Source organism: Balaenoptera physalus (genome assembly GCF_965194825.1).
Source record: "Balaenoptera physalus genome assembly, chromosome: 7".
Taxonomy (NCBI): domain Eukaryota; kingdom Metazoa; phylum Chordata; class Mammalia; order Artiodactyla; family Balaenopteridae; genus Balaenoptera; species Balaenoptera physalus.
Genome location: NC_138886.1, coordinates 88,219,428 through 88,244,779, shown reverse-complemented (window position 1 = coordinate 88,244,779; position 25,352 = coordinate 88,219,428). Strand labels below are relative to the sequence as shown.

Here is a 25,352-nt window from a genome sequence, read left to right as displayed (position 1 = left end):
TGTAGCTGTGCATTGAGCTGTGTCCTGGAATCTCTGGGTTTTGAGAGTGGGTGAAAGGTTCATAAGTATTTTTGAAAGGCAGTGAATGTGGCCTCATTACATAAAGTTTTAGGGAAAAATTACCCATAATTTTATCCTCTAACATACTATTTTACATATTCATTTTCAGTCTTTTTCCATATACAGAATGTATTTTATTACAGTTGTAGACTCTACATAGTTTTGTCACCTCCTTGATTTATTTAACATTCGTTTTCCAAGAGTGGTAAAGTTTTATATTATAGAATTAATGTATAATGTTCCCTCAAGTGGATTTATCATAATTTATTTAATCATTGCTTTGTCTGATATTCAGGTTGTTTCTGATGTTTTTCCCAAAGACATTACTGCAATGAACATGTTTGTGCACATGATTTTTTTTCTTTCCTTTGGGTTATTATCTTAGGGTAAGTTTCCCAGCAAGAAGTAATTAGGTCCTAGGTTAGGACCATTTAACGACTGTCCATACATAGTCCCAACTTGATTTGTCAAAGGCTGTATTGGTTCACATTGCATATAATCTTTTAGCACAGACTTTGTAGTAGTTGGATAGTATGATGTTTTGAATTGCTAGTAAGTAAAAGTGGCATGAAATTATTAAATCTCCATTTCTTTTTATTATTTAATATGACTTGTTAGTAACATATGCGATAATTAAGGTTAATTCCTTATATTTAATTTGGAAAATTAATGGGCTTAATTAAAAATGTAAGGCATTAAAAAAATACTTGGTATCTGATGATATTATACTTGAATCTTTTCCTGACAGCTTGCCGATGTTCACCGTGCTCAGGAAATTTACCATTCCACTTACTTTACTCCTGGAAACCATCATACTCGGGTGATTTTTGTTTTTCTTCTTTTCCTCTGGTGTCCTCTCCCCACACCCCCACATTATTTTTACCTAGCAAATTCTCAACATCTAGTCATCTTTTCAAATCGTTGATTTGAAGTGCTAGTAGCAATAACTTAAGGGCAAATGGTTTGTTCACTTAAAAGCAGTCTCCTATTTCCATGATTCCCTAAGAATGTAATGAGTGTTTTTTTAAAAAAATTATAATTTTACATTAGATAAATAAAATGTGTGTGTGATCGAAAATTATAAAAAAAACAACAACCCCAAAACAGATGTAAATCTGTTTCCTGAGCCAGATGGAATATACACTGATTTTGCAATGTAGAGGAAAAGTTGTCCACGTATATAGTATAGGATAGGAGTGCAGAAAATCAGGGAAATTCATTCTGATGCAGTAATTATGATGTAACATCAGAATAAATTAATTTTTATAATGTTGGTTTAAAAATTTCTCATAAAGATACTCAGGCTGACATCTAAAAAGGTGATTCTTGATTTTGCTGTGGAGATTATTTAATGATGAAATTTGGATGATGGCCCAATGTTCTAACTTCTACTACTGAATTTTATCTTAATCTTTGGATACTTGATAAAAGTACATACCAACTAGACCCACCAGCAGGAGCTCTTCTGCATTTTGTCTCAGCGTCTTTCTAGTGAGGACAGAGAAATACATTTGTAATTAGATTAAGACAACTACTTAAGAAATAAAGTAAATTTGGTCTGATTTCCTAATCCATTGAAGGTACCTTTAGTACTCTTTTTACATAAAGCATTGTCCATTAGATTTTAGCTATAAAACTGTTAACAGTGTCTATTTTCAGTTTATTTAAAAAATATAATCTATATATTTTCCTCTCTTCCTCCTTTCCTTATCTATCTATCTATCTATCTATCCATCTGTCTGCCTACCTATCTATCCATCCACTATTTATTTATTACAGGAAACAGTATTCCTTGAACATCATTGTCAGTGTCTTTGCCATCATTCTTGGTGCTTTCATAGCAGCTGGGTAAGACTTTGGACTATTTCTGCTCAATAACTCCTTTGTGTCTTTGACAATAGGCCTGGCCCCCTCCTCATTTTTCATTTTCCATCTGGCTGCAGTTGAATTGAGCAGCCAAGAGACAAATCTGTTGATGTTAGTGGAATCCCCATGTGTTCCTGTGAAAGTCAAACTGGGTTCCAAGTTGGCCAGAACATTTCTGAGAAATATGTAGAGTGAGCATTACAAGATATTAATACAGCTTTTCTTCATAAAAAGGAGTATACTGTATACTTTTATTACTGAATGTTTGTCTTCAATATAAAAATTTTACAAAGAATTTTGAAAAGTTCTTAGGCATTTGACTAAGAAGAATAACAGATTTATAAAGCTCTTGTATGCTGATTTGTTTTATCATCCTGTGATGCCTTATTGGTCAATATTTCCATTATACTCTCATTAAATGTTTGGGACATGAGCCAATACCAGTGCATGACTACTATCTTATTCATTAATATACCTGACCAGGAATAAGGACTCCAAGTTTGCATTTGAAAGCAGGCACTCGGACTCCTTTTATAGCATAGTGGTTAAAGCATGTATGCAGTTACCTTCCTTGGTTTGAAACTTAACTTCTGTCAGCTATTTCTTAGCCTCTCTGTGCCTCAGTTTCCTCATTTATAAGGTATAAATGATACAATTGGCCCTCTGTGTCCAAGGCTTCTGCATCTGTGGATTCAACCAACCATGGATCGAAAATATTTTTTTAAAATTCCAGAACATTCCCCGAAGCAAAACTTGGATTTACTGTGCGCTGGCAACTATTTACATAGCATTTACATTGTATTAGGTGTTATAAGTAATCTAGAGATGATTTAAAGTATATGGGAGGATGTATGTAGGTTATATGCAGACACTGCACATCATTTTATATAAGGGACTTGAGCATCCGTCGATTTTGGTACCTGCATGTGGAGGGCGTGGGGGTGTGGGGTCCTGGAACCAGTCCCCCGTGGATATGGAGGGACGACTGTAATAGAAAAGAAAAACCTATATGAATAAAGGGAAGAAAGAAAAAATTGGAGGAATTTCAGTTAAACCAGTTTCATTAACTCATTTAGAAACAAGAGTTCTGGATCATTAATTGCAAATTAAATAAGGTGTGGGCTACAGATCCAGGATGTCTGGAACCTTATTCTAGTCTCCTCACTTACTGGCTATGTAACCAAGGACAAGCTATTTAAACTCTCTGTGCCCCAGTTATTTTGACTATGAAGTGCAGATTAGAATATCATCCACCTAATAGCATCACTGTGAGAATTAAATGAGATAATAATAAACCAGGATTTACACTAGTTCGTGGCCAAGTTCAACAAAAACATGTTGAAGCATTTACTATATGCCAGGCATCATTCTATGTGTTGAGGAATCCAGCAGTTAACAAGACCGAGAACAATCCTTGCCTTCATGGAGCTTTCATTCAGGTTGGTGGAAACAGATAATAAGCAAAAGAAATTGATTAAAAATACAGCATGCCAGCTGGTGACAGATATTAGCAATAATAATGATGTTTATTATTGTTATAAATGTGTTTAGTCCCTTGCCTAGACCAGGGTTTATTATTTGCGTTTTTATCTGTAACGTCCTCTTCTCCAATTCTAGCTGTGGCTGAGCTCAGCCCCCTTAAAGCTGGCCTGTTTGGTTTCAGTGCTGTGTTTCATGCCTGGTATGGTGCTGGTACAGACATTAAGCAGCCACACTGAGAGCCTGTTTTGGTCATGAAGACTTTTGTTCAAACAAAACATATGCATGCAGTAGCTAAAAAAAGGGAGGTGCTCTGTTGAAAGTGCCTTCCTCCCACAGGGCTGAGGTCTCCCCTGGGCCTCCTCTCTCTTCTAGGTTTCTTGGAGCTCAGTTTGAAAACCACTAACTTAGAGCCAGTTGAAGACTTTTACAAAAATTGGTTTATAAAAATGTAAGTCTTTGATGAGGAATGGCACTTCAGACACTGTGTGTATGAAAGCACATCTCCAGAAACAGTTAGTAGGAATTCAGCTCATAGGTGATACTCTAGTGAGCTGAAAGGGTAAATAGTGTTTCCCAAAACATCTAACTTTTACCTGAGAGCCAGCTTGGAATAGTAATTCTCGGCTCTCGGCTTTCCCCTTCCCCAGCACCCACAGAATGGATAATATCCCTGTGGGTAACAAGCACAGTTCTTAGCTGCAGCCCAGCAGTAACCGCACCCTTCTCTGCTCTCACTCAAATTAACTCATCAAATGCAGGTAACAGATGAGCCAGTTTAGGCAGCTGTAACAAATAGCCCCTACATCGTGGTTGTTTAACATACCAAATATATTCTGCTCACACTCCAGATGCATACTAACATCAGTGAATGCTGTGGGAGCGCTCTGCCCATTGTACCTACTTAGGGACCCAGGGTGATGGAACCTCTGCCTTAAAGGGGGTTTCCTTGCTCATCCAGAAGGGAAGAAGGCATGTGGGGAATTATCTGCTGGCTCTCCAAGCTTTTCCCCAGAAGTGACGTCTTCTTACATTGTATTTGCCAAAGCAAGTCACATGGCCGGCAAAAGTTGAAATAGAATGTCTGGGAACAGCCCTAAATGACAATCACACGGGTTAACCATGAATCTGCTCCCATTTATAACACAAGTAAATTCTTATCAAACTTCTGTGCTTTCACTACTGGCCTAAACAAATGATGTTAGGAATTCCTGTCCCCCTCAAGTAGGAGACCTGAAAACTCCAAGAATTCCCCTTAGGCTCTCTGAGGAAGTGAGTAACACTTCCTTTCCATTCCTCTGGAATCCTAACATTTTTGCTCATTCATCTCTTTGCCATCTTAGGGAATGGCAGACTCTTCTTAACACTGAGCTGAATGGGGGTAGGAAAGATCTGGAAAACCCTTATTTTCAGAGATTCTATTGTGATTGAGCCAGAGAATTATGATTTATGATGATCTAAAATTAATTTATATTCTCACAAATATATTTGTAGGTAAATAATGCCAGTGGAAGCCTCAAGCAAAATCTGGTTTAATTTGCATTCAAATTTTGATGCAATTTTTGCCTATTTCCTTCTTTTTGGTTAGAAATAATCTTATTTTGATACTGAAGGGGATAAGGATATGCCACTCCAATATATGCCGCTTTGGCATAAACATTATTTTGAGTTGAAGGCAATTGAGAATCAACAGATATGGGAAGAGTTCTCTGCCCTCCCTTTTCTGCCTAAAAGTAGACCATAAATTTGCCTTTGTGAAGGTGTCCCTTGGTCCTGTACTTGGAATAGGAAAGCAATTCTTATCACCAGAGACAGAGAGTCAGCATCAAGATGAATCTGCATAAACAAACCTTATTAAAATAACCCTTATCTTCCATTAGTTTCCCCTGTATATTTCCTAGTCCCTTTCCCACTATTTATTTGTTCCTTAACACCCAAACCCTCTTTTTTGTTAAAATGGTATCTAAGCCCCAGAGTCTGACCTCTTCTTTGAGCTTCATTTCTTTTCTGTGAACTCCTGTGCGTGTAAAATATTTAATACAATTTGTATTTTTTTCCCCGTTACTCTGTCTGTTGTCAGTTAAATTCGCAGGCCCCCAGACAGTGACCCAAAGAGGGTAAAGGAAACCTTCTTGACAATATATACTTATGAATTCGGACATGGGTGTGGTACTGTTTGCAAGGTCAAGTGCAGGTGAATGCATCACATCTGGGCTTAGCTGTTGTTCACTCTCTCCTCCCTTTGCCATATTCCCCCCAAACATTTTTATACTAGTGTTATTTATTTAAAATGGAAATTGAAGAGAAGATGCTTCAAAGAATGGGAAGAAAGGGGCCTTAGAGGAGTTGCAGAGAAGGAATGGATCCCTGCCTTGCCTTTTTGATGGACAGGATAGTGGGGGTGCTAGTGGATGAAGTGACTGGGGACCAGATGGAGGTGTCAGTTCCTCATTTGACCCCTTTACCATGTCACTGCTCAGCTGTCCCCAGAGGGCTGTACTCTGGGGAAGGCCCTGTTTACTACAATAAGAAAAGCCACAGGTGGGTTGAACAAATCACTCCTCTTAGAAAAGCAGGGCTCATGCCGATTTATCAGTTAGCAAAAGAATGGCTTTGCAGTCAAAGGAAGATGGTTAATATCCCTCTGGTTTTAAGCAGTTGTGATTAATTTTAAGCCTCCTGAAGGCCTGGTTTTGTTTTTGTCTGAGGGCAGGGCAGAAGAATTAACCATTCATCACCATACAGGGGGAAAATATGCCCGAGAAAAGGTAGTTACTAGCATCACAAATGGATTTGATTAGGAAAGATAAAACAGAGAGTGTCTGAAGCCAAGTTGTGAGTTTCTGAATAATCATACTCCTCTGTGTTCTCCCTCCCAGTTCTGACCTTGCTTTTAACTTGGAAGGCTATATTTTTGTATTCCTGAATGATATCTTCACAGCAGCGAATGGTGTTTATACCAAACAGAAAATGGACCCAAAGGTACCAGATCTTCACTCCTTTAGCTTTTAGGCTTTGTCATCTGGCCACTGAAATTACATGAAAAAATGAACTTGTAAAGCTGGCATGTAATTTAATTTACATGTTATGATCTACAGATTACTAATTTCTTTTTAATTATCTTGTCTGCATAGGTTCTTGTTACTCCTTGTCTTGCAAAGTTTGGGTGAAAATTAGGTAGGAAGGGAAAAATGGGCACTATTTTAGATGCAAAGTCAGAATACTATATAGAAAGGGGATTATTTTGAAAGGCAAATTAAAATTAGAAGAAGTTTTTTTGCCATCATCATCAGTGACCAATGTGAAGTCAGGAGTATTCTGAAAGCAGCTGTAGTTTGAGAGTCTGGTGATGTGGGTTACAGATACAAGTTTTGCTGCTGACTGGTTATTGTGACCTGGAACCTTCACTTCTCCAAACCTCAGTTTCCTCATCTGTGGAATGAGATGATTGGAATGGATAATTTACAAGGTCCTGTCACGAGGGGCGGGTGGGCAGATGAGCTTTCCTTCCGAGTGGCTGCCCTCAGGTCAGAGCTCCCAGCCCTCATCCCCACCCCAGCTGTGCAGGAAGCTCTGGAGGATGGGCCAGGCATATGTTTCTTTGTTCCAAGTTCTTTGTGTTGAGTGAGGGTGTTCTCTCTGATGGACAGGCTTATTCCTATGAGCTGTGTTTTATCTGCACTGTATTTTTCTGCACTACCATTTGTTTTTTAATGGTGGCAGTTTTACAAAACTGGTTTTGCTGTCTTTTGAGAATCACAGTATGTCACCCTGTATGGAAAGTGGTGGATATAGCCTCTAACGAAAATTAAATTTATGCAAGATTGGAAAACAAGATACCTGGTGTTTTAACCCTGCTGTTCCTTAATAGAAAGAGCACATGTTTTTAAGGAGTTCTGTTTATATTAACATTGTTAATGCTTTTTACTTTGTTCCAGATTTCCCATTTTGAGTAGCATGCTTTTAAAAAAAGAACAATTAGAATGTTAGAGATGGATGGAACCTCGGAGTCCATCCATCTCCATCCATTTTATCTGTCATTTTTTGGATAAAACAAATTTTTTTTTGGAAATCACAGTATACTTGAAACGAAGCATTTTACATCAGAAATTTGCTGAAAATATTCCAATACAGAGCTGGTCAGAATGCATGTTCTAACTCTGCATAAGTACATGGTTGTATAATTAGCTTCAGGGGAAAATAAAATAAAATAAATGGCTCCAGGAAATCTGATGCTTCATATTTCTAAAATTGAGTGGAGTTTTCTTGGTTTTTGCAGGAGTTAGGGAAATATGGAGTGCTTTTCTACAATGCCTGCTTCATGATTATCCCAACTCTTATCATTAGTGTCTCTACTGGAGACCTTCGACAGGTGAGCTGATGACAGTCATTCATTCTTACTTAGCAGTCTTTAAAATTTTAATATTTAACCTGTGGTGCTTACTGATATAAAAAGTGTATAACGGTAACTAGGATTTCCGAAAGCAAGATGTTTGGTATCCCCAGTAATACCTTTGGCACTTTCCCTTTTTTGGCATTTATCTTTAGAACTGTGGGGAGTAGCAGGAAGTAGTCAAAAAAACTCTGGTCTTGAAGCTTTTTGCAAAACAACAACAAAAATCTGAATTTGAGTCTCACTTTCCCCTTTGTTGGCATGGGGATCCTGGGAAAGCTAGTTAACTTTGAAGGGGATTTTGACAGTTTAAAAAATGGATTTACTTATTTATTACCCTTGTTATGGACATTTGGAAAAATACACACAAAATAGAATAATTTAATGAACTCTCATGTACCCATCACACAGCTTCAACACTTTTTGGCATTTCACCATTCTTATTTCATCTCTCCTCATCTGCTCTCACTTTTTTCCCCCCGGAATATTTTAAAGTAAATCCCAGACATCATGGCATTTGCCTCTAAATATTCCAGGATCTTCGTTTGAATTTTGAGAAGGTTTTGTTCTTTTGGTATTTGCCCTGTTCACCTTATCTGCTGTACACCTGTCAGAGACAAATAAAATGATAAATTAGTAGAAGGATGGAGGCCCAGTTGGCGGGTGGGTATCTCTTAGGAAGAGTGAATGTTCACCCCATAACATCTGCATGGCTACCTTGAAATGTGCAGGCTCAGAAAGTTGCCAGACAAATCACTTTAAGTTCATGTGAGAAACGAGGTGTGCTGGGCAAAATCCTGGTCTAGTGTGGCCTCTGGCCTCTCCCACAGACGTCCCCCTCCACACCATGGGCTGGGCATTAACCTTCATTAACCCTGTTGTTGCTGGGCCGGCGGTGGGGTTCACAGCCCCCCACCTTCGCCCCCACCCCAGTGGCAGACGTTGACGGCACTTCTGTATTTAACAGTCAGCATGGTGTGGTGCACACGGGTTGAGCGTCAATCCCATTTGTCACCTTTTAGGGGTTTGAATGACTTTAGAAGGTTTCAGATTCCGGGGACTCCTGGGGTGAATGTCAGGGCTTGTTGTTCTTTCTCAGAACTATACTTTCTCCCTTGTACAGTTCCTTTCTCAGAACAAGGGAAAGGCTGACCGGCTTAGCAGCAATGTCCCCAAGGGTAAACATCCATTTCCATATGTTTATATTGAAAACTACCAAGAAACCCCAGTTTTGATTAAAGGGGTCTCAGTGTGTGAACCTGGGCCTCACTGTTAATTCAGAATATTGGAAGTTAAAGCAAGCACCCCGTATACCTCTAGCAATGATGAACAGGGCAGAATATCTAAAAACACATTATTTATTTTTCAGCTACCATCAGTTAAACCAATTTAGTGTCAGCAGCATTACATAAACAAGGTGAAATTACAAGCCCTTAATGTCCTACCGGCTTGTCTCTTTTCATTATCATAAAAATGAGTTTTTCTTTTGAGTCTCTGGAGTTTATCTGTTCTGAGATTCTGGTACTTTATAGCCTTTCAGATATATATTTATTTCTAGAAATAGAAATCTAGAAACTTCTAGGAACTCTTAGAACACCTGATTGAAACTAAAAGCACATTTCCCTATGGGAACAATGTTATAAATGGCGTAGTGACCAGAAACTGAATTTTAGGTACCTTTTGAAAATAGACTAGATGTATTATGTTAATAATTTATAACAGCATTTCAATAAGAATATGTATTTCCACATTTAAATCGTTGACTTACAAACTTATAGCATGGTGCTTTCAGAAGTTGCCACCTGCTTGTAATGATTACCATGCAGAATTATTATACTTTCTCAAGTAATAGTAAAAATCGTTAATAATTATTGAGGAATTATTCTATCAGACATTGTTTGAAGCATTCTACATGAACTGTCTCGTTGCATTCCCACAGTAGCTTGAGGAGAAGACACTATTATTATTCCCATTTTATAAACAAGGAATCTAGGGCACAGTGTTTAAAAAACCTTCCAAGGACAGTAAGTGATAGATCCAGGAGGCTATCTGGCTCTAGAAACATATCATCTGCTGTAATCTCAATTTTTAAAAAAATAATTAATTTATTTATTTTTGGCTGCGTTGGGTCTTTGTTGCTGCGCACAGGCTTTCTCTAGTTGCGGTGAGCGGGGGCTATTCTTCCTTGCAGTGTGCAGGCTTCTCATTGCGGTGGCTTCTCTTGTTGAGCAGCACAGGCTCTTGGCTCATGGGCTTCAGTAGCTGTGGTACGCAGGCTTCAGCAGTTGTGGCTCACAGGCTCCAGAGCACAGGCTCAGTAGTTGTGGTGCACGGGCTTAGTTGCTCTGCAGCACGTGGGATCTTCCTGGACCAGGGCTCGAACCTGTGTCCCCTGCACTGGCAGGCAGATTCCCACCCACTGCACCACCAGGGAAGCCCCTCAATTTTAAAATTTGTATCAGTATATGAAAAGTGTTTGTTTCTTTCCTTCACATATGATAAAAACTATAACCTATCACTTATAGCTTAGAAAGTATAAGAGGCCTAACATTTACCTTAACTTATTTGATCTTGGTGTTCTAGAAGAATATTATGCTCCTATTCTGGCTTTCGATGCTGGAATATCTCAGTATTTACCTGTCTAGCCTCTTCCATTTGATCAGTCTCTTAAGATTTCAAACAGAAGTTACTATAGTTACCTTAGAGCCCCAGCAATGATAACTATTCACTGAAATTCCAGATGGATCAGAGCTAAATATATAGATTTAATTTAAAAGTTTATAAGAAAAATTATAATCAGAAAAAAATTTTTTTTTTTCTGTAAGACACTGTAAGAGAAGGCCTTCTATAAGATGACAAAGATACGAAAGTCATAAAGTTAAAAATTTGGCTCTAATTTAAAATTATTATATGATAAGAGATGCCAAAAGAGATAACACTGTAATCAGTAATTTTAAAAACTCTGTAGGAAAAAATAGTAAGATTTTTCACTACTAATGTTGTTTTGCTCTGTGTTCATTGACTCACCATGAATTTCTTGCAGTTGGTCACTTTTAACCATGGCTGAATCCATTTTAGACTGTGAACCAAATACAAAAAAGTAGTGAACTTACATAATTAGGTGTGTTAGTCTGCAATATAAAATTGCATTTTATTTGCCAAGTTTGGTTTGATTGTATTGAAAGTTAATTGAGGAATTCGAGTGAAAGGTTAACTTCTCTTGTTAATGGAAGGAGTACTTTGATGAGTCATTTTTCCCGGTTGACTGGAGAGGGTCAGAGATTGTGTTAAGACTCGTGTGTGTGACTCACTGTACTGGGGGTTCACTCTTGGACCTTGGACTTACACAGTCAGCAACTTACACAGTCAGCAGATCTGGTAATAGCACCTTGATTCTATCTGTGATTGACAAAGTCAGTAATGCCAGCTCCTCTTATTAACAAATTAGGCCCCTGGAAAGTAGTGGGTGAACTTTCTTTAGTTATTTGAATCATTGCAATAAGTTCAAGGTACATTTAGTGTGTTGCAGTTGATGAATAGGGATAAATAATAGGACTTTTTTTCTGATTAAAAAACACATAATGAAAAATGAAAAAGAATCACACTCCAACATATTTTCATAGCAATAGTGATTCTAAAGGAGGAAGTACTTAATATTGTTACTCATCTTTAATTATTTTCTGTGTTTTCAAATAAATGTCATGCTACATGACTTTTTAAAATGCCACTAGCACAGCCTCATCATTATTAAAGAAACAAAATAAAACTAAACTCTATCAAAATTTAGGTTGGCAATGAATCCAACTATTTTATGAAAATTACTACATAGCTCTCAATGGTTTATGTGGTATCAAGAATATATAGTTTTTGTATACTGTTTTCATAAATACTCACAGTTCTTTGAGTAAATAAGTGTTTTCCTACCTTTGGTTTGAAGTTTGGGGCATATGCTTTTCTCTTATTCCCAATCTTATTTAATTTTTCAGACACAGAATGCTTTTCATAAGTTTCTGTTTGGTTTTGATCTTTGACTGTCTTGGTATAAACTGTCCTGGATGTTTTATGACCCTTTGATCAGCTTGGGGCTTGCCAGTAAGACAGATTTATATTTATTATATTTTTTATTTCACAAGTAAGTGTTAAAAAGTTTTATTATGAAAACTTTCAAACCTGTTCAGAAGGAAAGAGAATAGTATAACAAATCCCATGTACCCATCAACCAGGTTTGGCAGTTATCAACATTTAATGTGTATTTTTTCATAAGAGGTGGGCAAAGTGTTACTAATGAAACAGTGACAGTAAAGTGTAACAAGGTTGTACTAATCAGAGAAGAGAATTCCATTTTAATTGGTTTAAAAATTTGAATTATAAACTTAAGAAAGATTTAAATAGTTTTAAATCTACAAAGTTACTAAAACTTGGCTAACAAAGTATTGCTTAATAGAAAGTGAATAGAACTTATATTTAATCATGTTATTCAGCATGTACTTACATATAGTCTTGAGTCACTGTAAAATCATTTTTGGACGCAGGCAAGGGACAAATCATGAATAAAATACTCCTTTTTATGTTACTTGTCTTTTCAAAAGGGTTAATTTTATTTTCTCACCTAGGGACTAAGAGCAGAAGCTGTCTTAAACTTCTCTGTCTACCAGCTCCTCCACCCCAATTACTTGATTGCTTTGTAAATAGCAAACAATAGTTTATTTGTTCATGATACTTCCTAAGCATTTGCAAATTCTTTTTTTTTTTTTTTTTGGCTGCTCTTAGTTCCCCAACCAGGGATGGAACCAGGCCCTGGCAGTGAAAGCTCTGTGTCCTAACCACTGGACCGCCAGGGAATTCCCTTTTTTTTTCCTCTTGTGCAAATTCTTGAGAACAGTTTATGAACTTTCAGTTTTCTTAGTCTTGCCAACATAATTAAATTTATAATAAACTTTCTTTTAATATTATTTATTAAAAACACAATGCTGATTTTATGACTACAAATTAGTAAAGATTTAATGATAGCCACAGCAATAATAGCTATCACTTTGTTCTTGCCACCTGTAAGTTTCTAAACAATTTCATTAAATCCTCACATTGACCTTTTGAGGAAGTTTTTAAAAAAATAATCCGCATTTGTAAAATGAGCCTGAGGTTCAGGGAGGAAAAATAATTAGCCCAATGTCACACAGCTGGTATTACCCAGGATTTTTTTTTTAAATAAATTTTATTTTTATTTATTTATTTATTTTTGGCTGTGTTTGGTCTTCGTTTCTGTGCGAGGGCTTTCTCTAGTTGTGGGGAGTGGGGGCCACTCTTCATCACGGTGCGCGGGCCTTTCACTGTCGTGGCCTCTCTTGTTGCGGAGCACAGGCTCCAGACACGCAGGCTCAGTAGTTGTGGCGCACGGGCTTAGTTGCTCCGCGGCATGTGGGATCTTCCCAGACCAGGGCTCGAACCCGTGTCCCCTGCATTGGCAGACGGATTCTCAACCACTGTGCCACCAGGGAAGCCCTACCCAGGATATTTGAAACTGTATTTTCTGTTTGCGAAACTGGAATTTGTACTAGAGTGTACACACTGGTAAAACAAGTATTATTAATCTAACCATTAGTTTTCTTTCTTTTTGATAATAGGCTACTGAATTCAACCAATGGAAGAATGTTCTATTTATCACACAGTTTCTTCTTTCCTGTTTTTTGGGGTAAGAAGCTGTAGATAAGAAGCAGCTTTGGTCTATGGTTATCTCTTAACAAGTCAAATCAAAATATACATTCTGTCTACTCTGTCAGAATCCCTTTGTGCTTCTCCAACTTCTACTGAAAAGTAGCACTGCAGCAGAGGAGTGGATTGGGACCCATGCCAAATGTGGTCTCCAAAATATGATGTTGCGTATTGATTTCTGAAAGTTAATTTGAAATAAAATCAGCTGCCCTATCAAATTCAAATGTGTTTTTTGTCATTGTCACAATGTCCCAAGTTTCCCAAGGTTCTCACCTCACATAAATATTTAGAAATAACCATTTTCTGTAGTGTTGTACCTGTTATATTCAGGGTGTTTTCTGAGGAGATGCCCAGGCCATTATATTGCCCAATAATTTTAGGCTTTTGTTCTTAAAATTTTCTTTAGGTATAGCTTCCTGTTGAGTGACCATGCAGTTTGTCTTTTTATATGTTCCCCAAACTTGAAAATTCCTTTTCATGAATAAATAATACATACAACTAGTAAATAATCCAAAAGCTGCAAAAGGATGCATAGGGAACATAAGGCACCTTCCCTTCTTCCCTGCCTTGTGGCACTGCAGTTTTCCTCTCCAGAAGCAACTGCTGTTTGAAGTCTTTGGAGTATCCTTCCTGGGCTGGGCTCCATGTATACACAAGCACCTGTGTCTTATCCCATAAGAAAGGGTCTTTGAATGACTGTCTTGGAATTATTTGTCAAAAGATTTTTCCTGTGAAGAAAGATGAATTCCCCCTTATTTTTTTATATTGCTAGCACTGTAATTTTCATTGTGTGTAAATGAACTAAGATAATTCATGAGTCTTTGATCAACAGTCTTCAATTCTTAAACTTGATCTTAGTTGCAGTAACGTAATCACATCAGTAAAAATATTCATGTATATCCTCCAGTTCAGTAATTCTCTCTTTAGCTGTGTCTGATTTAATGTTTAACCTGTTTTTTGGAGGTTTTTTTAAAATTTATTTTTTATTGAGGTATAGCTGATGTACAGTATTATGTGTTTCAGGTATACCACATAGTGATTCATAGTTTTTAAAGGTTATATTCCATTTAGAGTTATTATAAAATATTGGTTATATTCCCTGTGTTGTACTATATATCCTTGTACCTTATTTATTTTATACATAGTACTTTGTACCTCTTAATCCCCTATCCCTATCTTGCCCCTCCCTGCTGGAGTTTTTGATTTTAACAATTTTATACTTTATTTGTAAAAGTTCCACAGTTTATTTTCAAACTTATCTGTTCATTCTTAACATTCTTTTGTTGGTCATCTTTGGGACTGTACCTTTTATTTCTTTAAATATTACACACATAGCTATTCTGTATTCTGCATCTGATGATTCTAATGTCTGCAATTCTTGAGAATCTAAATATGTAGTTGGTTGACTAAATATGTAGTTTGTGAGTGTCATTATGGTTTGCTTTCTTGTGTATTTGGTGACCTGTGATTTGTGAGCATATTATTTAATCTTAATCAGTCCTATGGAGTGAAAATAGGAATTTGAGAAACTTTCCTGCAGGGACAAATTGTTTTTAGTCTAGTTGGTAGCCAGGTGTGCCACTGACCTGGACCACTCTGGCCTTTTTGAGGGTCTGGCCTCAGTGGGCTAGTGTCCCTTCTCACTTGGGGTTTGGCCCAGGGCTCAGTTTACAGACAGTGCTGTTTTGCAATGGCCTCTGCCCTGAAGCACCCTGATCCTGTACCTATTGTCTGCTGCTCTGATGCCTGCCTGGCTCAAATCCCTTATCACTCTGTACCCAGTTTCTCCCTTTTCCAAAGGGGGGATATTAGGCAATCTCTTGTGCCCCTTTCAAAACCAACAGTCTCGCAAATAATGTGTTCTTTCAGGCATTGGTTGTTTGGCAGTGGGTGAGTACTAAGTGCTCTCAGTACTTAGGCAGCCATTGTTGGATGCCTAAGTGTAGTAAGATATTTGTAGTTTTCCCAGTTGTTGACTGAGAACATATAACTTTGAAAAAAATCTACTAAGCTGTGTTTGTGAGTTACCCTTTGTGAAATCATCCTTTTCCCCCCATTACAATGAAAAAAAGTCAACCCATATCACACAAACTCAGACCAGCACGTTTCCTTGCCTAAGCCCATGTTCACCTGTGAACAGCAGAGCCAAGGTTTAGTTTTATCTCATGTCATTATAAACTTGATGAGATAATATTTTTGTTTTGTTTTGTCTTTTTTTTTTCACTTGCACTTTACTATTTAGCCATTCCATGAAGGAAATCAAGAAGTAATCCCTTTTTTTTTTTCTTTTAATTTTTAAAAATTTTATTTTTGGCTGCGTTGGGTCTTCGTTGCTGTGCACGGGCTTTCTCTAGTTGTGGTGAGTGGGAGCTACTCTTCATTGTGGTGCACGGGCTTCACATTGTGGTAGCTTCTCTGGTTGCAGAGCATGGGATCTAGGCACATGGGTTTCAGTAGTTGCAGCACGCGGGCCCTAGAGCGCGCGGACCTCAGTAGTTGTGGCACGCAGGCTCAGTAGTCGTGGTGCATGGGCTTAGTTGCTCCACGGCATGTGAGATCTTCCTGGACCAGGGGTTGAACCCATGTCCCCTGCATTGGCAGGTGGATTCTTAACTACTGTGCCACCAGGGAAGTACCAAGAAGTAAACCCTTTGACGTCAGCTGTCTGCAGTGAGTGGTGGGGTGGACAGTGCCTGAGCTGGCACTTCTGGGGCTTCTTTGTCAGAATCTTGACCCTATTTATCTACAACTACATGCCTTTTTTTCCAATTAATAATGTGCTTCCTAGAAAACAAATACTCTCTTGATAAGTTCTTAATCAGTGTTTTATCAGTAGTCATTTTGCATGTAAAAATGTCATAAAGGCATAGTAATTAAAAATAAATCAGTAAATGATGAAAACATTAATATTTCAGATTCTACAACTTTAAGGGTAAAAACTAGGTAGGTCTCAGTTTTTTAAGTGGGTCTTTTGAGGACACTAAAATCATGGCATCATTCTAACAGTTAGGTGTCTGTACTCTGGAATCAGATGGCCTAGATTTGAATCCTGGCTTTGCCACTTTTTAGCTCTGGGTCCTTGGACAAGTTATTTACCCTCTCTGAGCCTCAATTTCCTTATCTTTAAAATGGGAACAATGAGGTAATGTAGCTGATTTATAAGGTTATGTGGACTGAATGAGTAAAGAGCACTTAGTGTAGACATATAGAAAATGTTCAGTAAGTGTTAACTACTGTTGTTGTTGTTAATATTTCTATTTCTTGAGTCCAGCCTGTTCAGTTTGGCTGTCCTTTTTCACGCCAGACAGGTTTGGTTCTGCCTATAGCCCATGACTTCAGTAGTTTTTCTTCTGTTATGTCTACTTCATCTTCAACCACCAAGTTTTAATTCTGAAACTGCTCTAGAAGGAAACTTCCATTTTGGCATGGTGCATTTTTCAGAATCCTGCTTTCTTACAGTTTCTCACTCAGAGGACACTATGATCAGGTCACTTGCTTCTTCGCAGTAATAGAAACCATTGTAAGCTTCTGAGCACGTCCTTGCTTTTCAGAACAACTGGAACTGGCTGTCGCTTCTCTTCGGTTCATGCTCAAGGAGCCTCGGGACTAACATGTGCGCGTTCCAACCCTTGACTCCAGAGAACTCTCTCTCAGCTTCTTTCTTATTTTCACTGCTTTCAAATTTGCATTTCAAACTTGCTTTCTCTGACTACCAACCCTCTATCCGGAGTTGAAAATATAATTTAAAAATTATAACACTTTAAAACTGTATGTTAAGAAGCCAGTGGAATGGTGAAAAGAGCAGACTTTTCTTCTGAGTTACGGTGAATGATTCAGCTTTAAGAAATGCTATTTGTAATCAAGAGTTTGTAAATAAAGCATATGATGAAGTGAAATTGCATCAGGCAGGTAAACTGGATTGTGGGAGCCACGATAATTTAATGCAGGTAGAGGTAAAATAAGACTGAAATTTAAGTTGACAAACTAGATTTTAAGAAGCTAGCTCTGCTGTTCTTTTTAATCTTGCAGAGAAGTGACAGGTTCTGGTTCATTCACACCAGCATCTGGCACCAGCCCCTAAGCCCTGGAGGCAATTATCCTAATCTGTTTCTGCCCTAGTAGCAGCCTCTTTGATCTCACTGAAGCAGTAATATATTCCTTAATAGAAACACAAATGTATCAATTTTCCCTACTCACAGCATAAAAAATGTTGTATTCTTTGAACCTTCACTGATCCTGCCAAGATGTAGGGTCCAAGAGAAAATAGGATTCTGCTGATTGCTTGGGCACAGGAGTGACAGAACCTTCAAAGAGTGTAGATATTTCCATCATTTCCCAACAAACCAAATTGTAGTGTAAAATCGATGCTCCAGGAAAATAGATCATATTTATCCCATGACTTTGGCTTCCCTGGCACACCACTGAGGTCTGGGGTAGGAGCGAGTTCTTACCAGAGATGGGCAAGATGAGATTACTTGAAATTCTTTGAAATCTGAAATAAGAGAGTAATGTGCTTGGGTACAATTGTGGTTGGTGGAAGGAGTGTAAAAGTAGCATTTTATTATTTGAACATTTGTGTTGGATTTCTATGTATGTTTGTACATGGAATGGTAACGAGCAACAAGTTGTAAACAAGGCCATTTGAGTTCTGCTTGTGACTCCCACGAGTGTGCCGTCCAACTTTGGGTTAATCAGTTATTTTTTGTGTTATTTTTCAGAAACAGGAAGAAACCTTTGAGCAAGGGTTCTGGTTCAGGGGTTTTCACATGGGCATCTCCATCCCTTGGGGCCCTGTAAGCCAAAACACCAGCTGGTATCTGTTGTCTGAATAAATGTGTATCTTTTGTATGTGCCATTATTTTTCAAATGTACACAGATGATAAGTATGATTTTATAAGTACGTAATGGCAGAAATCTACTGAGAATTCAGCAGTGCTTTTAAATATCTTTACATTTTATTAATTCACAGATGCTAAAATCAAAACTGTCATGTGAAGGTTGACATTTTTGGTGTTAAAAGTGGTTTCCTTTGCACTGAGTTAATGGAGGGTCTTTTGATTCAGAACCTTGGTCTTAGCCAAAGGACTGTGTAGGTACATATTTGCATATAGAAATAAATCATGTTTCTTAGAAAAAATTTTAATACACTCCTTTGATCCTCGTCATTTTATAGTTACACTCTCTGGGGACACCCAGGTGGTATACTAAGAAGTGCAGCCTTTCTGTCTGCAGAAAGTGGCTGTTCCTGTATCAGATGCCATCTGTCACTCAGGAGGACTGCTGCTAATTCAGACTCCCCGAGGAGGCTGGAGACAGGGACTCCTCCCCTCGCTCAGCCCAGCTGGTGGGTGAGTGTCCTAGTGGCCCACACTCATGCTAGATGGATATTGGCCAAGGTGGTTTCACTAAAATGTGGAATGAAGAAAACATTGCATGATTGAAACCCTGGAGTAGGAAATTTTTTAAGCAAAAATAGGACATAAAGGACATTCATGACTGTCCTGGGTTTAAGGCTGCACTCCAGTTTAGGAAGCCTGCAGGAAGCTTTTCTGTGTCCTGGAAATTGGGTTGGGGCCCTCCTGGGAGTTGTGATCTCTGTTATTTTATTAGACTCTTAGCTCCTCCAGGGCAGATGCTGTGGGTTATATACTCTTACTACCCAGGCCCAGCAGAGCAGGCGCCAAGTAACACCAGGTTGAGTTTTTTAATCTTTTCATTTTATGCATAAGTTGGATTATTTATAGTTCCCTAGGACTCTAAATTAATGTTGAATTTATTAAAATTGTAAAAATTTTTTAAAAACTTAGATTTTCTTAAGCCAATTTATAAATATTCTTGCTCTATTTTTAAAGCTAGTAATTTTTATATTAACATAAGAATATTTACTTTAATTATTTGATTAATGGTTTGTTAACCCAAGTTTAACTGATTGAAATCTCCTAAATAATTTACTGTAAATCAGTCTTATTTACAACTTAGTGAATTAAAAAAAATTAAACATTTAAAATGTGATTTACAAATGTAATTTACCTGATTTTTCCAGCAATTCCAAGCCTTAATAAGGCCCTAGAGAAGCTGATGGGCCAGGATGCTTTACAAGCCTAGCAACTCTTTGAAATCTAATAAACCAAACTTGGCAATGTGGTAAATCAGCTTCTTTTAAACATTTGAATACTGTGTACAGACTTAGATTTTCTTATTCCATTCAAGTGAAAATTGAAAATTTAATATCAATTGCACATTTTAAATACAAACCACAAAGGCCAAGATGTTGGATTCTCTAACTTGCCAGATTATTGTAATTACCTTAATAACAAAGACATACATTATTTTGAAGATTACAGAATTTGTTTGTAATTGAGTTTATTCCTCAACTTAATGTAAAAGCTTGATGTACGTTATCTCTAATATTTTTTCTCTATCATCCCTGGTAATGAACATACTCAGGACAAAAACGGTTACTGTGTTTGTGATCTAGATTCTGTTATTAACAATCAGAAGTTTGGTCCTGGACCTGCGACTGGGTGCTAAATTGCCCCAGGGGGAGTCTCCCTAATGCTTAGGGGCTGAGCCCTTTCTTAGAGTACAATTCCCAAGCTCATGCCTTCTAACTGGTGTTTAGCTTTAAAATCCAATACATCTTATGCTCTCTCAGTATCTTTCCAGTTTCATTCTCAACCAGTTTTTATTGTAACCTCTTTCAACATTTAATCACCTGATTCCAGTGGATGAAATTTTACACCCCACTTAGGTTACAGCTAATTTTCATTACTACTGGAGTGAAATGAATATATTTCTTTACCTCTGATTGAATTCTACATTCCTGTGTATATGTATATTTTCTTGTCTGGTGTTTGGTCATGATTCTGTAGTCATTTTGTTGACAAGTGTCAATATACTGGTCAGTGTTGAATGCCTGTCGAATTAACTTTAGTAATAAGGTACAGGAGTACCATTGGCATGTGGAATCCATTATTTAAATCTTTGTCCAAAGCTAGCAATCATTCAGCTGGTTTTCCTTGCTAACACCAGTGGTTCTCAGAACTGGCTGCACATTAGAATCATCCATAGAGCTTTGATATGGCATATGGCTGGGTCCCCACCTCAAACCAGTTGGAGACCCTCTGCCGGGCATCATGGTGTTAAAAGTGCACCAGGTGATTCTGATGCACAGAGAGGATTGAAACCCACTGTTGTAACATCTGTTAAATGCAAGATTTCAGATCATTTAAAAAATCTCATTGTCCTTATCCCCTTTTTGTGGAAACACTGATGGGAAATGCACAGACAAAATGAAAAGGACACCTAAGGTAGAAAGTTTGGCGAATGCACGACTGGACCATTTTCCTGAAAATGTCGAATTATTGAGATGTTTTAAGATGTAGGTATTCTTAAATCTTTATGGTATGTTTTTCTTTTTTATTTGTTTAAAATACCTGTGTGGGTCACTTACTGGCTCTTCTTAATCTGTTTATTACCCAGACCAGTAAGGCACACTCAAGTGTTTTCTTCCTTGCCCCAGGTTTCTGTTGATGTACTCCACACTTTTGTGCAGCTATTACAATTCGGCCCTGACGACGGCGGTGGTTGGAGCCATCAAGGTAAGTGGTTGAAGCCTTGAAATGCACAACCAAATTGGGGAATTGACTGTTTGATTTTATTGTTGTTATTATCCGTGCTGTAGTAAGAATGGAGGCTTGTGATATTTTCAGCTGTGCCTGGGTAATCCCTCCTTACGTCTTCTAGTCTCCTAATCCACAAAACAGAGGGAAGACTTGCTAATTTCAAAGGAAGAGACAAATTATGACTTAAATTGGGAATGGTGGGAAGGGATGGTCTGGGAAAACCAAGTGAAATAGCTGAAAAAAATTCCAAATTTCTGCGCTAAGATACCTTGTGATCTACAGTTTGGTTTTCTGGGGGAACCTTGCTGACTAAGAAAGGGAATTCTTGTGAAGAACTGTTTTCAGTCTAGATCTATGCTCAATTATAAGGTGATTAACTCTGGGATTGGTGTGTATGCTGCGTGTGTGTGCATGCATTTGAACACACACTAATGAATAGGAGGGCGGAAGTGTTCTAAATTCTGTTCTTCAGTTGCTTTGTGTTTCTGTTCATGTGAACTCCTACCGTGAGTGAGTGCTTCAACAGTAGACTTCTCTGTTGGCTGCCCAAGGGCCTCTGAGAATACACTGGACAGAGTACTGCTTGTAATTTATCAGATGTCTTAGTTTGTTCAAGTTTAGGACTAATATGATTAAAATTCACTACCCAGTGATGGTAAAGAGATGAAATCTGGAAAGCTGATTACAACCCAACTCTTACATCTTTTTCCTATGTATTAACTGGAAGAGGGTATGGATAATGCAGTTTCTGTGATTATGGTGCTGTAGTTTATTTCATTTTCTTTATAAAGCCATATGTAATGGTTTTTATCCACTTATTCAATATTCCCATGAACCCCTACTATATGCGAGTCTTTTTGAAAAGTAACTAAAATATTTAGTTTCAGGTTTCACTATATATATGAGTTTTCCCCCTAAAGCCTTTACTTTTAAAATCACTAATCCTCTCTTTTTCTGCAGAATGTATCCATTGCCTACATTGGAATGTTAGTAGGTGGAGACTACATTTTCTCTGTATTAAACTTTGTAGGGTTAAATATTTGGTAAGTGGGATTTTTAAATGAACTCATTTTAGTAAAATATGAATTTTTAAAAGTCTGATTCATATGTTATAAGTGAAAGAGCAGGAGGTGTTTTGACTTTACAGTTTCTAGGATAAAATTTACTTAAATCATTCAGTTCATCTCTTTTTATGACATACTGTTTCATGTGGACCATGGGGACATGTAATGAAAATTCAAAGGGTTGAGATCTAATTTTCTGTTTCCTCCTCTCAGAAAAGCCCTTAAGTTGTGTGTCTTCCTTTTGAATGGGCCTCACTAAATCTGTGCTCCATTGAAGTGCCATGTGCTAAGGATATTGGGAGGAGTGACTAAGATACTTTTGAAAGGCATTTTGGGGTCTCAGAGGTGGGACACCATTTTAGGATAATACTGTATAGTTTATTCAAGTAATAACCAAGTGCTTATTTTTTCTCCAAGTTTCTATATTAGACTTGATCTGCTCTTTTTCTGCCCCCAAAGATTTGTAAATAAGAGGGTTAATTCTCATCGATTAATACACAAATTTGAGGAAGTAAAACAGGGGGCTCAATAATTCCCTTCAAATTAAGCTGACTGCATTGTAAATCACCTATACTTCAATAAAATAAAGAAAAAGAAACAAACAGCCAAGTTTTCAAAAAAATTAAGTTGACTGTATTTATAAAGATGTCAGTAACTGTTGGTTGTACCATCTATGGAATTTATTTTCACTCTTTTTTATTCTCCTTTCAGCATGGCAGGGGGCTTGAGATACTCCTTTTTAACTTTAAACAGCCAGTTAAAACCTAAACAACCTGTGGACGAAGAAAACATCCCTCAAGATTTGAAGGGCTAGAACCTGGGGCAAAATTGCAGACTGGCTTGCAGACTGGCTTGCAGACTGGGGGGAATGAGGGAATATTCCCAGCTGTTTTGGTTGTGGCACTCGCCCCTGGTTAAGGCACAACAGGAATGTCTGCAAAATGCAAAGAGAATCTACATCATGTGCTGCATGAGGAGCCATCATCAGCCCTGAGAAATGTATCCGGGCAAAGCCTTACCAGCTGAAAGTGAATCTTCTCAAAATAAACCACTGGTGAAAGGGATTGTTTCCAAGGCACTTGCGTGGACCACACATCTGTGTGCTGTTCCAGGTACTGCGAGTGCTTCAAAGGAGGTAAAAGGCCGATGCCGTGAGGGTGCTTATCAGCACCTTGGTCTTAATTTCAAAGGTCCCAGCCAAAGCAAAGTGCCAGTGAGAACATTTTTTTTGGTTTAAACAGACATGTCTTTATTTTAATAAAATCAGCCACTTAACTGCCAGTAGAGTTATTTGTTAGCTTTGATTTGATCTTATATGTTGGTATCTTTTCCCAATCATCAGAGTAAAATAAAAAATAATTTATATGCATACCTCATACTGTGATATTATTGTAGACAGGCAGAAAAACAGTAGGTCATTTATTCAGTCTGCCTTGAAGGGTAATAGTCCTTTTAAGGCTCATGTTGGGAAAAATTACAGAATAACTCAATGGAAAAAACAATACTCAGTGTGCCCTGTCAACATTTAAGTTGGTCATATTTCTCTCCTCTTCTCCTTCCAGGTTTGTTCAGGGGCTTTGAAATTCAGATCATATGGACTTTAACCAAGGTACATGTTTTTCCTGGGCTTGCCTGACCCCCCAGACCAGTGGTGTGTGGGAAGGAACCCCGGTTTGGATGAGAGTTATTATCATCTCCATCAAGAAATGGACTGTCCCCGTCGGGGTCGTGGTGCAGGGTAGGGCTCCAGTCTGGAGGGGGCCAGTCAGGAGCTCTTCTTTCTAGTCTTGTCTTCACTGCTAACCTACCGAGACCTTCACAGGTCACCTTGCCACTGTTGCCTCCATTTTTTAATCTTTAAAATGGAAATATGTCTCCAAATCCCTGCCAGCTCTGACTTTCTAAGTTTATAGAAGCTGAGCCAGATGGACAGGGCAGCAAATGAAGGAATGATTGTGTTGACATGTTTCAATTTACTTTAAAATTTAAAAAAATTTTAATTGTAAAATACACACAACATAAAATTTACCACCCTAACCATTTCTAAGTGTACAGTTCAGTAGTGTTAAGTATATTCACATTGTTGTGTAGCCAATCTCTGGAACTTTTTCATGTTGCAAAACTGAAACTCTATACCCATTAAACAATAACTCCCCATTCCTTCCTTTCCCCAGCTCCTGGCAACCACCATCCTACTTTTTTTCTCTATGAATGTGACTACTGTAGGTACCTCATAAAAGTAGAATCACACAATATTTATCTTTCAGTAGCTGGCTTATTTCGCTTAGGATAATATCGTCAAGTTTCATCCATGTTGCAGCATATGTCCGAATTTCTTTCCTTTTTAAGACTAAATAATATTCCATCATATGGATATACCACATTTTGTTTATCCATTCGTCTGTCAGTGGACACTTGGATTGCTTCTACCTCTTGGCTGTTTGTGTATAATCCTGCTATGAACATGGGTGTACAAATATGTCTTTGAGACCCTGCTTTCAGTTCTTTCGGATAGTAAAAGGAAACTTGTTTCCTCTATACACAGAGCACTTCTGACGCCAAATGTGTGGGATCTTTCCCTCACATTAAGCAATTCTCCAACTCTTCGGACATCAACTAGGGGTCCTACAATTAAATGCAGACTCTAACTACCTGGAGTTAGCACAGACCCCACAGGTTAAGGGCTCAGTTCCCCAAGACTGCTCCCTACTTAAGATGCCAAACCCAAGTCCCAGGTTGTGACTGGTGCTTCTGACCAACTGACCATCAATCTGGGGTCTCCACACCCCCTTCCTCAGGTTTAATAATTTGCTAGAATGGCTCACAGAACTCAGGGAAGTGCTTTACTCTCTACTGCCAGTTTATTATGAAGCAGACAACTCAGGAACAGCCAAAGGGAAGAAATGCATAGGACAAGGTATGTGGGAAATGGTTTGGCACTTCCACGACTCCTCCAGGTGTGCCCCACTCCCAGCACATCAATGTGTTCATCAACTGGAAGCTCTCCAAACCCCATCATTTGTTTTTCACGGTAACACATGACCACAGCCGCACCATTTTATATTCCCACCAACAGTGCACGGGGATTCCAATTTCTCCACATCCTCACCACTTGTTGTGGTGAGGATGTGGAGAAATCCCTTTTTTTTTTTTTTT

At 38.1% G+C, this 25,352-nt stretch overlaps 1 protein-coding gene and 1 long non-coding RNA gene across 4 annotated transcripts in view; one reads left to right on the top strand and one right to left on the bottom strand.

The window, feature by feature from the left end:
* Positions 1–23,477, top strand: part of SLC35D2 (solute carrier family 35 member D2) — a 54,139-nt gene extending 30,662 nt beyond the window's left edge. Inside the window, exons 5-12 of one of the 3 annotated variants that reach the window (XM_082469844.1) lie at positions 809–880; positions 1,840–1,908; positions 6,285–6,387; positions 7,685–7,777; positions 13,420–13,487; positions 21,030–21,108; positions 22,093–22,175; positions 22,908–23,477. In XM_082469844.1, the coding sequence (XP_082325970.1) occupies positions 809–880; positions 1,840–1,908; positions 6,285–6,387; positions 7,685–7,777; positions 13,420–13,487; positions 21,030–21,108; positions 22,093–22,175; positions 22,908–23,010 (670 nt within the window). In that variant the 3' untranslated portion in view covers positions 23,011–23,477. The remainder of the gene's footprint in view (positions 1–808; positions 881–1,839; positions 1,909–6,284; positions 6,388–7,684; positions 7,778–13,419; positions 13,488–21,029; positions 21,109–22,092; positions 22,176–22,907) is intronic. The other 2 variants (XM_082469845.1, XM_082469846.1) reach the window with 2 other exon arrangements.
* The window catches only part of LOC309664555, a 402,660-nt gene that overhangs the window by 114,592 nt on the left and 262,716 nt on the right, over positions 1–25,352 (bottom strand). The window lies entirely within an intron of this gene.